We start from the raw sequence: 18,011 nt of genomic DNA on the forward strand, positions 1-18,011 counted from the left end.
CAGCAGCACGGTTCGATTCCTGTACCAGCCTCCCCGAACAGGTGCTGGAATGTGGCGACTAGGGGCTTTTCACAGTAACTTCATTGAAGCCTACTCATGACAATAAGCAATTTTCATTTCATTTCATTCTGGGACTGAGAGCTTTTCTCCCATGCATCAGATGCCCACTAAGGTCCAGGACGTGAGCCATGTGAAAATATAACTAAAGTTAGCAAACTGTGCTTATGTACCTGCAGCTGAGGGAAGTCCATCGCTCTGGATCTTTCATTCAGCTGGGATTCCGGTCGGCCCTGCATCTGCGGAGAGGTAAATTACATCATATCAGGTCAGCATTGATGGGGAGATGAACAAGTGTCTTATTGGAGAAATATGTCTGACATGTTCTCTTTATATGATCACCCATGGTTCCCACAAAGCCAAAAAGGATCTTCCGTGGACCCTCCATTCAGAAATAGACATCTGCAAAATCGAAATAATTTGTCATTTCGATGAGGTAAACTGGAGCTAATTAAAAATAGGCATCCAAAACCTGTTTTAGAAAGTTTACATTGAACTTCAACCCTATCTAAAAAGCAATTTTGGGACTACCCAAACTCAAGATCATCTAGCTCAATGCTAGCCTGCTTGTCTTCTGAGTCAGAAGGTTTAAGTACCACTTTTGAGTCTTGTTCCTAAAACCTTCAATGCAGCGCTAAGCGAATGCTACGTTGTCTTTCATGGCGAGATGTTAAACAGAGGCCTTTCTGCCCCTTCAGATGGATACAAAGGTTCCATGCTGTGGTAATACCAGGTATTGCAGTACCTGAGAGGTGGATGCCCATTGGCTAGACCTAGGAGTCTACCATTGGCTAACGTACATAGCTCCGCCCTGAGAGGCGGGGTATAAGAACCAATGCCGTCCCAGCAGCCTTCACTTTCTGTATCGAAGCTGCTGGGTACAGTTCTAGCTGATTAAAGCCGATTAGTTATGACTCGCCTTGTCTCGAGAGTAATTGATTGTGCATCACATGCCATGAAGAACAACATGATTAAAACAAATTATACAGTTGTTATCACATTGCTATTTGTGGGAGTTTGGGGTGTGTTAAATTGTTGCTGCATTGTCTATGAAGGTTACAACAGTCCCCGAGGACGTGAGGCTGCTCTCCTCTTTTGAGAGAGACCTAACTGATGGTGATCACTGCACCTCAGCTGAGGGGCAAGGTTGAGAAGGCAGGGCCTTCATGGATAACCTCAGCTGGTACAGGAACTGAACCCACGCTGTTGGTGTTGTCCCTCATCATGAACCAACTGTCCATCCAACTGAGCTAACCAACCCCTCAAACGCTGACTCCATTTCAAAAATACTTGGCTGGGAAACACTTTCGAGACGGCGTGAAAGGTGCTACTTAATTGCAAGTTCTTTCAAAAAGTGTTGCGTGAGAACCATTGAGGAATGGCACGACAAAACGTTGTAATTATAATTAAACATTATAATTTGGTGGTATCATGACCGGTACAGGATTGGGGGGTCCGAAGGGCCTGTTCCTGTGCTGTATTGTTCTTTGCTCTTGGTTCTATAACACTGTTTTAAAAAGGAATTGCTGTCAAAACCTGTCTATAGTCACTGCAAAGCTCAGTGTTATAATCCTGTGGTAGTCACCACTGTTGTATATATCACATACGAGATGTAATACGGTAAGGCTCCCGGGGGTAGATCCCTGCCTGCTGGCTCCGCCCAGTAGGCGGAGTATAAATGTGTGTGCTCACCGAGCTGCAGCCATTTCGGCAGCAGCTGTAGGAGGCCACACATCTCAGCTTAATAAAGCCTCGATCACTCTCTACTCTTGTCTCGTCGTAATTGATAGTGCATCAAATCCACCCTTTAAAGTGACTAACTTCAGGGCGCTCAGGATCTCAATAGACAAATGCATACCTGTTTCTTCTCAGCTTTTCTGTTCCCTTCCGCTATATTCCACCTTTCTTCCTCTGCACATCTCCTTTCTTCTTCTCCTCTACTCCTCTGTTCTTTTCTGTGCTTCTCCTTCAGTTCCGGTCTTTTCTTCCCACACTCCTGCTGTTTTCGCAGCTCCTGTTCCCTCTTGTGGTGCTGTAACAATTGTCAGAAAGCCCAAGTCTGGCTGATCACTTTTACCATCAGATGTTAGACTTCAGTGGAATATAAAAGATTGAATGGGTCATGCACAGGTAGACCAATGCAACAGGGGTGATTTGGACATTGCAAATGATGCAAGAGAGCAGTAAGTGCAATATTCAGCTGCCTGTTAGAGATCACTCCTGATGGATTGGGTGCTCAGGAGAGATGCACAATGGCTGCTGAATTAATATTGTCCATTCTACACCTGCCAAAATTACCTCCAATTACCCAGGAATGCTACCTCTGTGCTCGTAAGGGGAGAGGCCATGAGAATGTTATTCCTGAGCACTGAGGATATAAGCTTAATATATAAAATAACTGGAGTGTTAGCAACTAAGTTAGTGAAGAATAGTATGAATCCTTAAGAATTCCATTTAAAAGGAAAAGTTTTCCCTTCTACCTCTCACAACGATGAAAAAAGTCACTTCTCAATCACAATAAAGTAAAGTTGCCATAGTCCCAGATGATCATGGCCTGCTTTCTGCTTTTGCCCTTTGAAGGAGGTGATAATTTAACCTGAGGGTCACCACACCTCAGGCAAGGGCACTGTTGAGAAGGAGCGGCCTTCATGAATAACCTCAGGCGGTATGGGAATTGAACCCGTGCGGTTGGCCTCGCTCTGCATCACGCACCAGCTGTGCAGCCCACTGAGCTAAACCAGCCCCAAATCACAATACATCGAATGACAGTTGTCATAGGGTCAAATTGCATTGTCTCAGATTTGCTCATTGTAGATTCAGTGGAGACAATTGATGCTTATATTAATTAGCAAAAAATTAGGGACCGCCTCAAATCAAGTGCATTTGTTTCACACCAAATTCTCCTGTTGAGGAGCTCTCTGCAATAAGGGCAGTGCCAAAGAGTTTGGGACTTTTAAAATAAAAGAATGCCTGCCTATATTAAGCCCATTTTTTCTAAGATGCATTAAGCAACCTTACAGAATTGTACAACAATGGAAGTTTCAAAGAACAGAAGAAAGTGAGGAAGATTGCTTCAGACTTCAAACTTATTGCACTTGAATCAAAATGTGCAACCATTTCCTCCCCAACTCTTCAGATATGTGCAAAATATCCCTGTTGTCATACTTCCAGGCCCTCCTTCCCTTGATTAACATATGTGGACGATTACCGCTTCAGAATTTGTAACTTTTCAAATAGATCCAAACAAATCTGTCTTTTTTTGTCGATAAGTCTTAAGCATTCAACACACTTGTCCTCCTAAAATTATTTCACAGGATTTGGGCATCGCTCAAAGGCCAGATTTTATTGCTCACCACTAATTGCCTTTGAGACACAATTGAGAAGGTGGTGGTGAGTCGCCTTCTTGAACTTCAGCAATCCATGTATTTTTAGGTACACCCACAAAGCTATTAGGAAGGGAATTCCAGGATTTCGACCCAGCGACAGTGAAGGAATGATATTGTTCCATGTCAGGATGCTGCATGGCGCAGAGGTTTATGGCATGCCCATGCATCTGCGGCCCTTGTCCTTCTAGGTGTCGGGGATGGGGTGCAGATCAAATGTGATTTGTCGTGGAGGGTGTTGAGCTTCTTGAATGTTTTTGGAGCTGCACTCAGTCAGGCACGTGGAGAGTATTCCAGCACACTCCTGACTTGTCTTTCTAGGTGATGGACAGGCTTTGCGGGGCCATGAGGTCAGTTATTTACAGAATTCCCAGTCTCTTGTGGCTTGGTCCAGTCAGGCACCTGATCAATGGTAATCCCCAGAATGTTGACCTATAAACTAAGTTGTTGTCCTCTTCAATGGTGTCTTTCGGGTAAAAATTTCACAATTCATTACCTTTCTGTTCAAACTGTTCTACCCAAATTCCCTTTCAATTCTATTTTCTAATGTTTAGCATACGTTCGATCATATTGAGCCCTTTACATTGACAAACAATTCAGTTTGACTGGACTTCCTTTCATCTGAGTAAAACCCACCACAGATGGAGCTTTCACCCTCAACCATCAGATTTTTCTGATATCATTAACTGACACTAAATTAGTAACGTTACCTGTTTCGGAGCACAGAATCTGAGTATTGCTGGAAAAAAAAAGACTTTTTTTGTCAAAGCTTTTCATCCTGCACTCATCAGGACACTTGCAAGAACACAATGTCAGGGGACGTCCATCCCAAAGTAAGAGCCGAGGACTGTCAATTTTGGCCCTGAAAAATACCCTGGGAGGGCAAGGTATCTCCAACTCTGAGCAACAGGTCAAGCAAGTTGTTTCAGGCTTCGGCTACATAGTAGCAACACAAGTAGCATTCGCCACTAACAGGATGCTGCCACGACCCAAAAAGATGTAATGTGGTGAATGAATTTCAGTGCCAATGTGATACGCGGTATGCAGACCAGCAATCTCAAAGGCTGGCATATTGTATAAAGCAGCATGTCCCAGCCACGATTCACAATATGTAAGATACAGACCATACCCAACCAGCCCATGCTTACAAAACCCAAAACACAGTGTCCAACATTAGATGCAATTCTGCCTTAGGTTAATATTTGCTAAATAATCCTCAGTGTGCTAAGAATTAGCTGACAACAAAATTAAGATTGTCAGTCAGGCTCGGAGTGTGGTGCACTTGTGTGTACTGGAAGCTACATATATTAATACACAGGGCTCTGTTCTCTGCAGATAGAAAGAACATATGTGCACAATGCGCCTTTATCAGTTAAACAAAATAATTGACAGCCATTCACTGCTTCTTGTTTGAAGATTGGTAGGAGATACTGTGGCTCAATATTTCCACTCGCTGAGGCCCAAGAGAATCAACATAAATGCAGATGGAGAGAGGCTCAGGAAATATCACTGCTGGTAAATTTACCTCAGTTCCTCAGCACTTCATTGCACAAAACCCTCTTGCCCCAACTTTGCATCAGTACCATGAAGTTAGGAAAGTCGCCATAGCCCCAGGTGACCATAGGCCGCTTTCTCCTTTGAGGGGGAGCGCTGACTGGTGGGGGTTTAAGTTTGAGAAGACTGGGCCTTCATGAATAACCTCAGCCGGTACGGGAACTGAACCCGCGCTGATGACCTTACTCTTCATCACGAACCAGCTGTTCGGCCAACTGAGCCAAACTGTTGTTCCTCGTCACATTTGTTGATCAACAGGTGTTTATACCTGTAATTTCAACAGGTTAAATGACCAGACACTGGACAGTCTGCTGAGGGGATGGTCCACTTTGCTCAGGGCTGTTTTTTGCTGTAGGATATTCCAGTAGTTGCCTGTCATGATATTCAAACACACACATCATGATAGACACACCAACAGACAAATCAGAACACACAACACCACAACCAATGACAGAAAGATATAAAAGCACAGACACGACCCCCGGTGGTCAGTATTAGCTGCAGAGGAGGACCAGGACACATCTGCCACCAAACACACTCAGGGAGACAGCACGTGCAGAGTATCCAGAACGAACTGTGTTATAAGAGTTAAAATAAAATAGAGTTGTACCACATACAACTGTGTTGGCTCATCTGTGCACCAGAGCACCCAACACCACATGGTACAGGAGTGGATCGATACCTGCCGGCATACCTCAGTGTACAGAGACAACCAGCAGTGCCCAGGCAAAATGATAGAGCTCCCGGTTCCGCAGTCGCTCCAGTGCCACGGCGACCTCCGCGAAAACTGGCGGCGATTCCGGGAATGGTTCGAATTGTTCCTGGTGGCAGCTGAACTCCAAGACCTGGATGATAGCGAAAAAATTGAATTTCTCCTCACCATCGCCGGTGCAAGGGCAAGAGAAATATTCACAAGGTTCAGGTTCTTCAGGAGGCAGCAAAGGTACGATTACCAGGCAGTCCTGGACAAATTCTCCAAGTACTGTGAAGAAAACGCAATCCAATCGACAAATAAAGGTAAGAAAAGCTGCAGTACTCACCTCGTGGCTGGGATCCCGGAGCCCGAATTCCCAGAGGCCGAAATCCCGGGCCTGAGAGAGGGCTGGGTCGAGGTCGGCGGCCATCTTGCTAAAGGTATCACGCTAGCACAGTTGCGCGAGCAGTGCGCAGAACCGGAAGTTTCGTTTGCGCATGCGCGAGATGCTGCGCATGCGCAGTCAAGAAAACGGCCACCGGTAAAGGAACAGCGATCTGAGCATGCACAGTCGCTTCCTACGTGCTACATACCGAGCGTCAGGATGTCAGAGGCCCCAGACTGCACCAATTTAAAGGGGAAATGTCCCAAATCCAATTTAAAAGGGAAACGTCCCAAATCAAAAAAACAAAAATCTGTTAAAGCTGTAAAACAACCTTCCCTCACCTGGAATGACAGCACAGTGCCGCAAATTGACCCAGGAGATGAATTTGACCTCCGAAGAACCCTCCGACAAGCAGTTACCTACGCACAAGCCGATGATTCCGACCTCGAATACTTCGATGACGATCTTTACAGTGTTTCCGGACCTCGCGAGCCCGATGATAGCTCCGTGGTCCTATACGACTATGACTCGGACGAACCTTTCGTGTTGCACATTGGCGGCCCCCACATTGAATCCGACGCAGATGCGGATTCATTTTTCGGATTTGAGGATCTTCCATCCAGCAGATATGACGTTCCAACTTATCAGTACCGGATGATGCTGCAGCCTGACATTAACAGACAGGGAGCGGTGCAAGCACACGGAGAGTGCCCTGCTGCCACACAGAGCGTGGTCCACGTCCCGCTCAACGTTCCCGACTCTATGAAAGAAGACATGCAAGACTCCAGAGTGCAGTCCTCGCATGAACCAGAAGTGACTCCAGTGTCACAAGCTTCCACAGCAAGCTCGTGGACAGACTCCACAATTGCAGAAATGCAAGACTCCAGAGCGCAGTCCTTGCAGGAACAAGAAGTGACTCCAGTGTCACAAGCCTCCACAGAGAGCTCGTGGACAGCCTCCACGATAGAAGCAACGCAAGACTCCAGAGCGCAGTCCTTGCACGAACAAGAAGTGACTCCAGTGTCACAAGCCTCCACAGAGAGCTCGTGGACAGCCTCCACGATAGAAGCAACGCAAGACTCCAATGTGCAGTCCTTGCAGGAACAAGACCATGAGGGTCTAGCAACCTCTCCTGACCAACCAGCGGCAGACGATGCAAGTCTGCCATGCTCACGTGAACAGCAAGAAGGCTATAACAGCCTACCATGCTCCACTACACAGCAGCATGACCATGACGGTCTCTCATGCTACAATGAAGGGCACAGCGCTGAAGACTGTTCAAGCCCAACTGAAGACAAGCCAAAGGAATCGCCTCGTCCAAGCCCGAAGAAAAAAGGTTTATGCGCTGAACTTCAGGATCATTATAGCCGAACAGAGATTAATAATGCTGCACGGCCACAGAAGGATGCTGAGGATTTGCTAACGAAATTAATTGAATGTTTAACTTGCAAGGAGCAGACTGAGAATTGCCAGTGTTTTAGTACGGATCGAAAAAATGGACAAGACATTGATCCTCAGGTAATGGTAATAACACAACCTGAATCATATCTACAGCAGGGACAAATGTCTCCCTTCAACACAACGCCGCAAAATCCCAACTTCGGAGACCAGCAGTTAGTCAGTAATGACTCTTCAAACCTTGAGGGGAACATTAATTGCATTGAACCTATACACACTCCACTGATTATTGAGCAGAACATTGGAGCAAGAATCCTGAGGACACCGACATCGAGTAGCCAGATAACGAATTTAAAACCCACAGCAGTTTCAAGTGAACCAAGTGTGCTTTCCACTAATGGTGAAGATGCAGATAAGGTCGACCCGATTATCCATTGTACCACACTAACCCCAGTGATTAAGCAGTTATGTATGGGGAGTATAATGTGGGCAATTGAGAACAGTAAAAGAGAGACTGTGACCATGCCAGTCCCAGCAAAATCAGACCCAGAGACCATGAAGGCATGTACATTAGACAAAGTTACATATGAGGTACCTGAGAAGAAAAGTGAAACGGAATGTTCTTTGGAAAATAGTACAATGTCGATAGAAACATTGGATCCTATATTCGAGACCATACATATGGGAGAATTTGGGGGTAATAAACAAGGTTCTGCAATGTCTGGGGGAAGATTTAAAATTCCAAAGAAGAAAAGCCCAAATGAAGGACAACGGCAAGACAATGACAGTCCACCGACATGGTGTGCACCACCAGATGAAAACTCTGACAATTTACCCAACCCTAGTGAACAGCAAGCTGCTAATGAGGATCTATCCACGGGATGTGAGACGAGTGACGACAGCATCCCACTTCCCATGCAAAAGGTGCAAGGTGACAGACCTCGCCTAGTGCGTACCGAGGCACTCGACGATCACGGTGGGACCACTGACGACTGCGGTGGCGGCGCACCGCTTCCACCCTCGATGGCTCGACCCTCTCCACTGGTTGGTGCATTCCTGCATGTTCCGACTCCAGAAGTGCAGCTTCAGGGAATCTCGACTGCCTCCAGTGAACCTGTTGGGACTCCGGACGGGGGGCATCGACGGAAGGCAGACCGGACTCCAGATGGGGAGCAGCCAAGCGCCGACTCTGATTTGCGCACGCCAGACCTTGCTCCGGACGGGCGGTGTCGCGGCCTCGGTGATGGCACGCTCAGGGTGACGGCGGATGCCACGGCGACAGGGAATGGATCGCGTGGCAGTCCCACTGGGTCGGCAGTGGCAACCAGCACCGGCGGTCCAAGATGGACACACCAATTCGCGCCATCGCCAGACGTTGATGCGAGCAACAATTCTCTCTCCAAGGCGACATGCTTCGACGTTTCTCTGCGGAGTCGCCCTTCCGGCACAGCAGGTGGCCGGAACCAGCGTACACGGTCTCGGCCAACTTCCACATCTGGCACAGTCATCGCCTTGCATGATATTAGTGATGGTGCTACTTCGATGGCAACGACCCTTCGGCTACAAGATGCCGTCCACCACAAACATAAAAAGAAAACAGACTCCACCTTGTTCCTGGCATGCAGGGCGGATGGATTGGTGCGTAGGCGCAATCAGCGGGCTTTGCGCCGCCTTCCACGCTCGCAACTGAACCGTACGCACACGCCGGATCCTCCACTCGTTCCCAAGGATGACTTCGTGGAGATGCCACGGATCATGCCCCTTCCATCGCCACCAGAACCAAACCACAGCCAAGGCACCACTAACAAAGATGTTGAATGTTATATTTGCACGAATGAAAAAACCAAGCACTGCACCAAGTACAACAAATGGTAAAGTAGAGACTTCGGCAACAGCATCACCTCCAACAGTCCAAGGTGAACCAGTGTGACCCCAAATCTCCACAGCTGAACCGGCTTGAGGACCAGCCCATTCTTGAGGCGGTCACCCATTAGACTGGACTTATAACGCTGTTCATACGTTCAAAAAGTCAAACACTTCTGTATTATAACCTGTTGTTGTTTATTGTTCCAGATATCGTCTGACCAGACCAATGTTCAAGTTTTTTTTTCTCTCGCATCCAAGTTTTGTTATGGTACAACCTTGTTAGTGTGACGCACCCGACATCGCCCCATGTAAATAGTTACGTCATATACACACGCTGTACACAACACACACACACACACTCTTAGATGCACTCACGACACAATTATATTTACAACCACGTAGGCACATATCTTTGTAAAAAGGGGGGATGTCATGATATTCAAACACACACATCATGATAGACACACCAACAGACAAATCAGAACACACAACACCACAACCAATGACAGAAAGATATAAAAGCACAGACACGACCCCCGGTGGTCAGTATTAGCTGCAGAGGAGGACCAGGACACATCTGCCACCAAACACACTCAGGGAGACAGCACGTGCAGAGTATCCAGAACGAACTGTATTATAAGAGTTAAAATAAAATAGAGTTGTACCACATACAACTGTGTTGGCTCATCTGTGCACCAGAGCACCCAACACCACATTGCCATCCCTCCATACAAGCTCCAGTCTCATCTCACCAGCAAAGAACCTCTCCCCATCACTCCACATCCAAACACTGACGTAAAGAACTGCATAACTAAATATGACCCCGACTCTGTATAATCTCCTGAAAGCTGGTAAAATATTTAAGTACTTTTGTTTTTGAAACAGTAATTTATAAAATGGCTATTTTGGGGGAAAAAACGCAGTTAGAAAATAGTTCGATGTGCTCTATGGGCGGTGGAATTTTACACTGGCGGGATTTTCTGGGCCCGCCAAAATCAAAGGCATGTTTTATGGCCCCACCACTGCCACCGCGATGAGGCCTTAAAATCCCGGCTTATGTTTTATTTTCCTTCTGAAGAAACTTCCATCTTAACCAGCAATGGACATGTTGCACACATTTATTTAACCTTTATTTAGTCAGGTAAGCTAACTGAGGATTAATTCTCCTTGGAACTAACGTCCTGGCCAAGAGGTCACCCCGCAGCAGCAGAAATTAATGCAAAAGTAAAATTCATTTCAACAGTAAAAACAGGAAAATATAAATTAGGAGCGAGAGGGAATTGACAGCCTAGCCAGTACAAGTATCAGTCAACAGAGCTGTAACCCTTCGACAGAAGACATCCACATTAATAAAATTAATTAGCTTCAGCTGGGCCTCGTCCCAGTCTTTGGCAGCCACAAACTGAACGGAATTATGATCAAAGACTGCGCTCACTCTTACAGTGACCAATTTGATTAAGTCACATGGCTTCAGATTATGGGCACGATCTACCAGGTGCACAGCGCACACGGTAGATGCCGGTAAATCCCTCTTCCGGAATCTACGCGGTTCGCCATGCCTCGGGAGATCTAACATGATCTCACGAGGCGTCGCGATGTGAATCCCGCCCATTCTGGACAGATCACTTTTTAACAAATCTGCATATTCCAGCAAGACAGCTAGTCCCATTCTACTATGCACTCGCGAGATCTAATCGAGGCGTTGGGATCTAACCCCTTCGCATTGGAGACCTTGGGCGAGCGTTGTTCAAGCTGGAATTTTCCCCGCGATGGGGTTTGGGTCTGGGGGTGCCCTGTGTTGGTACAGGAGTGTGTGAGGGGCCCGAGAACCCCCTCATAGGTGAGTTGGGACTTTGTGGATGTTCGGGGGTCATGTCAGCGGGTCGAGGGATCACAACGCCATCCCGATCTCCTCTTACACGGAGCAGCTCTGGCAAGCGGCGCTTCTCAGTGCACAAAATGGGAGTAAGTGCGGCCTCGTTGGGGAATTCCCCGCTGAGGCCCCAAATCTACCTGAATGAGAGCAGAGTCCCGTTCAGTAACGTGGGGTTTCTTGTCACTCCGAGAGCCAGAAAACACCCGGCTGAACGCGCTTGCTAGAGGATTCTGTTACCATTCGGGTAGATCGTGCCCTATAAGTCGAGACAGTAAAATGCAACAAACCTTTCAATCGGCAGGTGTTTTTTTGTGGAAACAGTTAACGATAACCAAATACAATATCAGGCAAAGATCTTTTTAGCTTCCCGTTTAACTTTCTGAGCTTCAAATAAGCAATGTTTGGGAGGAAATGTTGGAGCTAGGAATGTATTTGCGGAGCCCCGTTTACACAGAATTACGTAGGATATGCAGCACAGAAACAGGCCACTGGGCTCAAGTAATCCGTGCCGGCATTAACGCTCCATGATTGGCCACAGCAGTGAAACAGAAAGGAAAGCGATCTCCCTTAACAAAAAGTGACGCGCAGAAAACAAAACGCGAATGGCACAGCCGAGAGAAGATAAAGGGCTTACGTCTTCCAGCCACCTCCTCTGCTCCTTCTGCTGGTTGATGCGCTTCTGTCGCTCTGCGAGCAGCTGCTGCTTGTACTTCTCCTGTTCCTGCAGTTGTTGCTGGAGCACCTGCTGTTGCTGCTGGGCCGCTGAGCGGTTTGTGTTCTCTTGCTGCAGCCGCAGAAACTCTCGGCGAAGCGTCGACTCTCCGGCCTGATTAACAATGGAACTGAGTGGAGAGAGCACATTGTTCAGATGGCGGTTGAACACAATTGGGAACATAATGGACCGAATGGAGACCTCGGGGGTGGAGGAAAATCTGCAAAGAATGCCAGTCTGAGCTGCACTTTCTGTAAAAAAGCTCCAATAATTGGAAAGTTGCTGTCAAATTTAACTGCTTCCGATTTTACTTTGCAGATATTTGGGCAATTTTACCTGTAACTGGATTTAGCTAGAGCTGTTGGGGAGAGTTTAAACTAATGTGGCAGGGGGATGGGAACCGATGCAGGAAGTTGGAAGGTAGTAAAACAGGGACAGAAACAAAAGGCAGTAAGGGGGAAAGTGTAAGGCAGAGAAGTCGAGTCAAAAATCAAAAAGGGCGACAGTACAAGGCACAGTGACTGAGGGGAGCTCAGTGAATAGGACCAGGAATACTAAAAGGAATAAAACTGGAAATAAAAACATGAATGGTAAGCAATGCGGCAGGTTGTTACATGAAGATATGGGTTCAACGCCAAGGAAAATTAGGAGAAAAGTTAAGAGGAAATATAATTTAGGACAGGTTACTGATCGAGGTGTTAAGATTCAGAACAGAGGTAAAAAAAAAACATAAGTGTACTTTACCTGAATGCCCGTAGTATTCGGAATAAGGTAAATGAGTTGATGGCGCAAATCATCGTGAATGACTATGATTTAGTGGCCATTACTGAAACATGGTTAAAGGATGGTCACGACTGGGAGTTAAATATCCGAGGGTATCAAACTATTCGGAAGGACAGAGTGGATGGTAAGGGAGGTGGTGTAGCTCTGTTAATTAAGGATGACATCCGGGCAATAGTAAGGGATGACATCGGTGCTATGGAGGATAAGGTTGAATCCATTTGGGTGGAAATCAGGAATAGTAAGACGAAAAAGTCACTGATAGGAGTAGTCTATAGGCCACCAAATAGTAACATTATGGTGGGGCAGGCAATAAACAAAGAAATAACTGAGCATGTAGAAATGGTACAGGAGTTATCATGGGGGATTTTAATCTACATGTTGATTGGTTTAACCAGGTCGGTCAAGGCAGCCTTGAGGAGGAGTTTATAGAATGTATCCGCGATAGTTTCCGAGAACAATATGTAATGGAACCTACGAGGGAACAAGCGGTCCTAGATTTGGTCCTGTGTAATGAGGCAGGATTGATTCAGGATCTCATAGTTAGGGATCCTCAGGGAACTAGCTAAGGTAGACCGGGAGCAAAGACTTCATGGTGAAACAGTTGAGGAACAGTGGAGAACCTTCCAAGCGATTTTTCACAGTGCTCAGGAAAGGTTTATCCCAACAAAAAGGAAGGACGGTGGAAGGAGGGAAAATCGACCATGGATATCTAAGGAAATAAGGGAGAGTATCAAATTGAAGGAAAAAAGCATACAAAGTAGCAAAGATTAGTGGGAGACTAGAGGATTGGGAAATCTTTAGGGGCAACAGAAAGCTACAAAAAAAGCTATAAAGAAGAGTAAGATAGATTATGAGAGTAAACGTGCTCAGAATATAAAAACAGACAGTAAAAGTTTCTGCAAATATATAAAACAAAAAAGAGTGGCTAAGGTAAATATTGGTCTTTTAGAGGATGAGAAGGGAGATTTAATAATGGGGGATGAGGAAATGGCTGAGGAACTGAACAGGTTTTTTGGGTCGGTCTTCACAGTGGGAGACACAAATAACATGCCAGTGACTGATGGAAATGAGGCTATGACAGGTGAGGACCTTGAGAGGATTGTTATCACTAAGGAGGTAGTGATGGACAAGCTAATGGAGCTAAAGGTAGACAAGTCTCCTGGCCCTGATGGAATGCATCCCAGAGTGCTAAAAGAGATGGCTAGGGAAATTGCAAATGCACTCGTGATAATTTACCATAATTCACTAGACTCTGGGGTGGTCCCGGCGGATTGGAAATTAACAAACGTGCCACCACTGTTTAAAAAAGGAGGTAGGCAGAAAGCGGGTAATTATAGGCTAGTGAGCTTAACTTCAGTAGTAGGGAAGATGCTGGAATCTATCATCAAGGAAGAAATAGCGAGGCATCTGGATGGAAACTGTCCCATTGGGCAGACGCAGCATGGGTTCATAAAGGGCAGGTCATGCCTAACTAATTTAGTGGAATTTTTTGAGGACATTACCAGTGCGGTAGATAACGGGGAGCCAATCAATGTAGTATATCTGGATTTCCAGAAAGCCTTTGACAAGGTGCCACACTAAAGGTTGCTGCATAAGATAAAGATGCATGGCATTAAGGGGAAATTAGTAGCATGGATAGAGGATTGGTTAATTAATAGAAAGAAAAGAGTGGGGATTAATGGGTGTTTCTCTGGTTGGCAATCAGTAGCTAGTGGTGTCCCTCAGGGATCAGCGTTGGGCCCACAATTGTTCACAATTTACATAGATGATTTGGAGTTGGGGACCAAGGGCAATGTGTCCAAGTTTGCAGACGTCACTAAGATGAGTGGTAAAGCAAAAAGTGCAGAGGATACTGGAAGTCTGCAGAGGGATTCGGATAGGCTAAGTGAATGGGCTAGGATCTGGCAGATGGAATACAATGTTGACAAATGTGAGGTTATCCATTTTGGTAGGAATAACAGCAAAAGGGATTATTATTTAAATGATAAAATATTAAAACATGCTGCTGTGCAGAGAGACCTGGGTGTGCTAGTGCATGAGTCGCAAAAAGTTGGTTTACAGGTGCAACAGGTGATTAAGAAGGCAAATGGAATTTTGTCCTTCATTGCTAGAGGGATGGAGTTTAAGACTAGGGAGGTTATGCTGCAATTGTATAAGGTGTTAGTGAGGCCACACCTGGAGTATTGTGTTCAGTTTTGGTCTCCTTACTTGAGAAAGGACGTACTGGCACTGGAGGGTGTGCAGAGGAGATTCACTAGGTTAATCCCAGAGCTGAAGGGGTAGGATTACGAGGAGAGATTGAGTAGACTGGGACTGTACTCGTTGGAATTCAGAAGGGTGAGGGGGGATCTTATAGAAACATATAAATTATGGACGGAATAAATAGGATAGATGTGGGCAGGTTGTTTCCACTGGCGGGTGAAAGCAGAACTAGGGGGCATAGCCTCAAAATAAGGGGAAGTAGATTTAGGACTGAGTTTAGGAGGAACTTCTTCACCCAAAGGGTTGTGAATCTATGGAATTCCTTGCCCAGTGAAGCAGTAGAGGCTCCTTCATTAAATGTTTTTAAGATAAAGATAGATAGTTTTTTGAAGAATAAAGGGATTAAGGGTTATGGTGTTCGGGCCGGAAAGTGGAGCTGAGTCCACAAAAGATCAGCCATGATCTCATTGAATGGCGGAGCAGGCTCGAGGGGCCAGATGGCCTACTCCTGCTCCCAGCTCTTATGTTTATGTTCTAACCCTTGATTCATTTAATGACTAAACATCTGACTGTCTCAACCTCAACCAACTCCAAATCATCTATGTAAATTGTGAACAAGTGTGAGCCCAACACTGGTCCCTGAGGGACACCACTAGCTACTGATTGCCAACCAGAGAAACACCCATTATTCTCACCCCCGTTATGGGGGTAAGGCGGCAAAGTGGAGTTGAGGATTATTCTATCAGATCAGTCATGATCGGATATAATAATAGACCATAGAGCAATAGTGGGTGTGGGGGAGGGGAACTAATTGAGCAGCTGTTCCAAAGAGACAGAAAATATGGTGGGCTGAATGACGTCACTCGTGTTGTGTGATTTAAAAATTCTATGACCCTGGGAAGCCATCAGGACCTGGAACTATGGACAATATTCCACCCTCTGTCGAAACAAACTGCAGTCAACCTGTAGTTGACAGCACCTTCCAAACCTACGACCGTGACCATCTAGAAGGAGAAGGGCAGCAGATACCTGGGAATACCACCACCGCCTGAAGGTTACCCCTCCAGGCCACACGCCACCCTGACTTGGAAATATATCACCGTTTCTTCACTGTCGCTGGGTCAAAATCTGGCACTCCCTCCTGACCAGCGCGGTGGGTGTACCTACACCACATGGACAGCAGCGGTTCAGGAAGGCAGCTCACCACCACCTTCTCAAGGGCAATTAGGGATGGGCAATAAATGCTGGCCTACCCAGCGATGCCCACACCCCGTGATTTAATTTCAAAACCAGAGGCAATGGAGGCTTTCCTTTGGCAACATTCTGAGTTCCATAACCAGGAATGCTATCGATGTCAAATTGTTTTTTAAACAAGGCTAAGGAGAATGCATTTAGACCTAAAATTCCTAATGGTAAGTCTGCTCCTAATGGCACTAACTACTTATATAAATTCTCTATTTTAAATAAGGGGTGAGCCACTCTGTACCAACTTGCTGCTGGACGGTTTACTGGGTAAGAATGGGCATCAGTAGGATCAGGATCTCATTCCAGGTTTCCCTTACTATTTTTTTAATCATTTATGCGACGTGGGCGTTTATTGCCCATCCCTAATTGCCATTGTGGGGTCATTTAAGAGTCAACCACATTGCTGTGTGTCTGGAATCACATGTAGGCCAGACCAGGTAAGGACGGCAGATTTCCTTCCCTAAAGGACATTAGCGAACCAGATGGGTTTTTACAATAATCGACAATGGTTTCATGGTCATCAAAGAACAAAGAACAAAGAAACATTACAGCACAGGAACAGGCCCTTCGGCCCGCCAAGCCTGCGCCGATCCAGATCCTCGATCTAAAACTGTCGCCTATTTTCTAAGGATCTGTATCCCTCTGTTCCCTGCCCATTCAAGTCTCTGTCTAGATACATCTTAAATGACGCTATCATGCCCGCCTCTACCACCTCCGCCGGCAATGTGTTCCAGGCACCCACCACCCTCTGCGTAAAGAATTTTCCGCGCATATCTCCCTTAAACTTTTCCCCTCTCACCTTGAACTCGTGACCCCGAGTCATCAGTAGACTGTTAATTCCGGATTTTTATTGAATTCAATTTCACCACCTGCAGTGGCGGCATTTGAACCCAGTGCATTACTCTGTCTCTCTAGTTTACTAGTCCAGTGACAATACGACCACATCACCACCTTCCCATACTTTTGGAAGAAAAAGTTTTTTGTTTTTTAAAAAAACTCCAGTGATGTCAAAAAACAGTAGTCGGCCTCTTCCAAAGACAGCCTGTGGTTTTATTTAAAAGAAACGTCTACTGGGGCATGACTTCCTCATTACATCACTTCCTGAGTAATATTTCAGCCATGAGCAAGATTAAAGAATGACAGTACAAGGGGGAGGTCAGGGAATACAATTTAACTAAATTCTTGGAATTTTACTGCACTCAAGTGCCAAGATCAGATGAAAATTAACTCTGAGTTTGCTTTTACCCCAGGACAGATTACATATTGGTAGTGTATCATTTCAGTGTCTTGGCCTAATTGACTAAATTACTGGGAAGGCTAATTAGAGTCAATTAGTCACGGCATTATCTCCACTCTACACAGCAGTCTCAAACACATCCCATAAAACCAATTTGGATTTTTAAAAATTGCTTTTGCCTTTGTGGGAAAAGATAATCGCAGCACAGCTTTCACACTGGTGATTCTGGTCAATATTTATCCCTTACTCAACAGCAAAAACAATGGATAGCAAAGTAATAGGATAGGAATACAATTCAGCTGAATTCTGGTGAACTGCCCAAACTTGATTTAAAAAAAAAAAATCATTCATGGAATGTCATTGGTTGGACGAACATTTGCTACCCATCCCTAAATGCCTTTGAACTGTGTGACTTGCTCGGCCATTTAAGGGTTTTGTTTTAATAATTCTTTACTGGGTGTCACAAGTAGGCTTACATTGCCACTGCAATGAGGTTACTGTGAAAATCCCCTCAGCACCTGTTCGGGTACATCGAGGGAGAATTCAGAATGTGCAATTCATCTAACAGCACGTCTTTTGGGAATTGTGGGAGGAAACCGGAGCCCCCGGAGGAAACCCA

The 18,011-nt window shown here is 45.8% G+C and overlaps 1 protein-coding gene across 2 annotated transcripts in view; it reads right to left on the reverse strand.

Annotated features, from left to right (window-relative positions):
- Positions 1 to 18,011, reverse strand: part of LOC140421291 (mitogen-activated protein kinase kinase kinase kinase 4) — a 404,363-nt gene that overhangs the window by 181,332 nt on the left and 205,020 nt on the right. For both annotated transcript variants that reach the window (XM_072505898.1, XM_072505897.1), the window contains exons 12-14: positions 11,848 to 12,055; positions 1,916 to 2,089; positions 231 to 296 (exon numbers count right to left, since the gene is read on the reverse strand). In XM_072505898.1, the coding sequence (XP_072361999.1) occupies positions 231 to 296; positions 1,916 to 2,089; positions 11,848 to 12,055 (448 nt within the window). The remainder of the gene's footprint in view (positions 1 to 230; positions 297 to 1,915; positions 2,090 to 11,847; positions 12,056 to 18,011) is intronic.

Source organism: Scyliorhinus torazame, chromosome 5 (assembly GCF_047496885.1).
Source record: "Scyliorhinus torazame isolate Kashiwa2021f chromosome 5, sScyTor2.1, whole genome shotgun sequence".
Taxonomy (NCBI): Eukaryota; Metazoa; Chordata; class Chondrichthyes; order Carcharhiniformes; family Scyliorhinidae; genus Scyliorhinus; species Scyliorhinus torazame.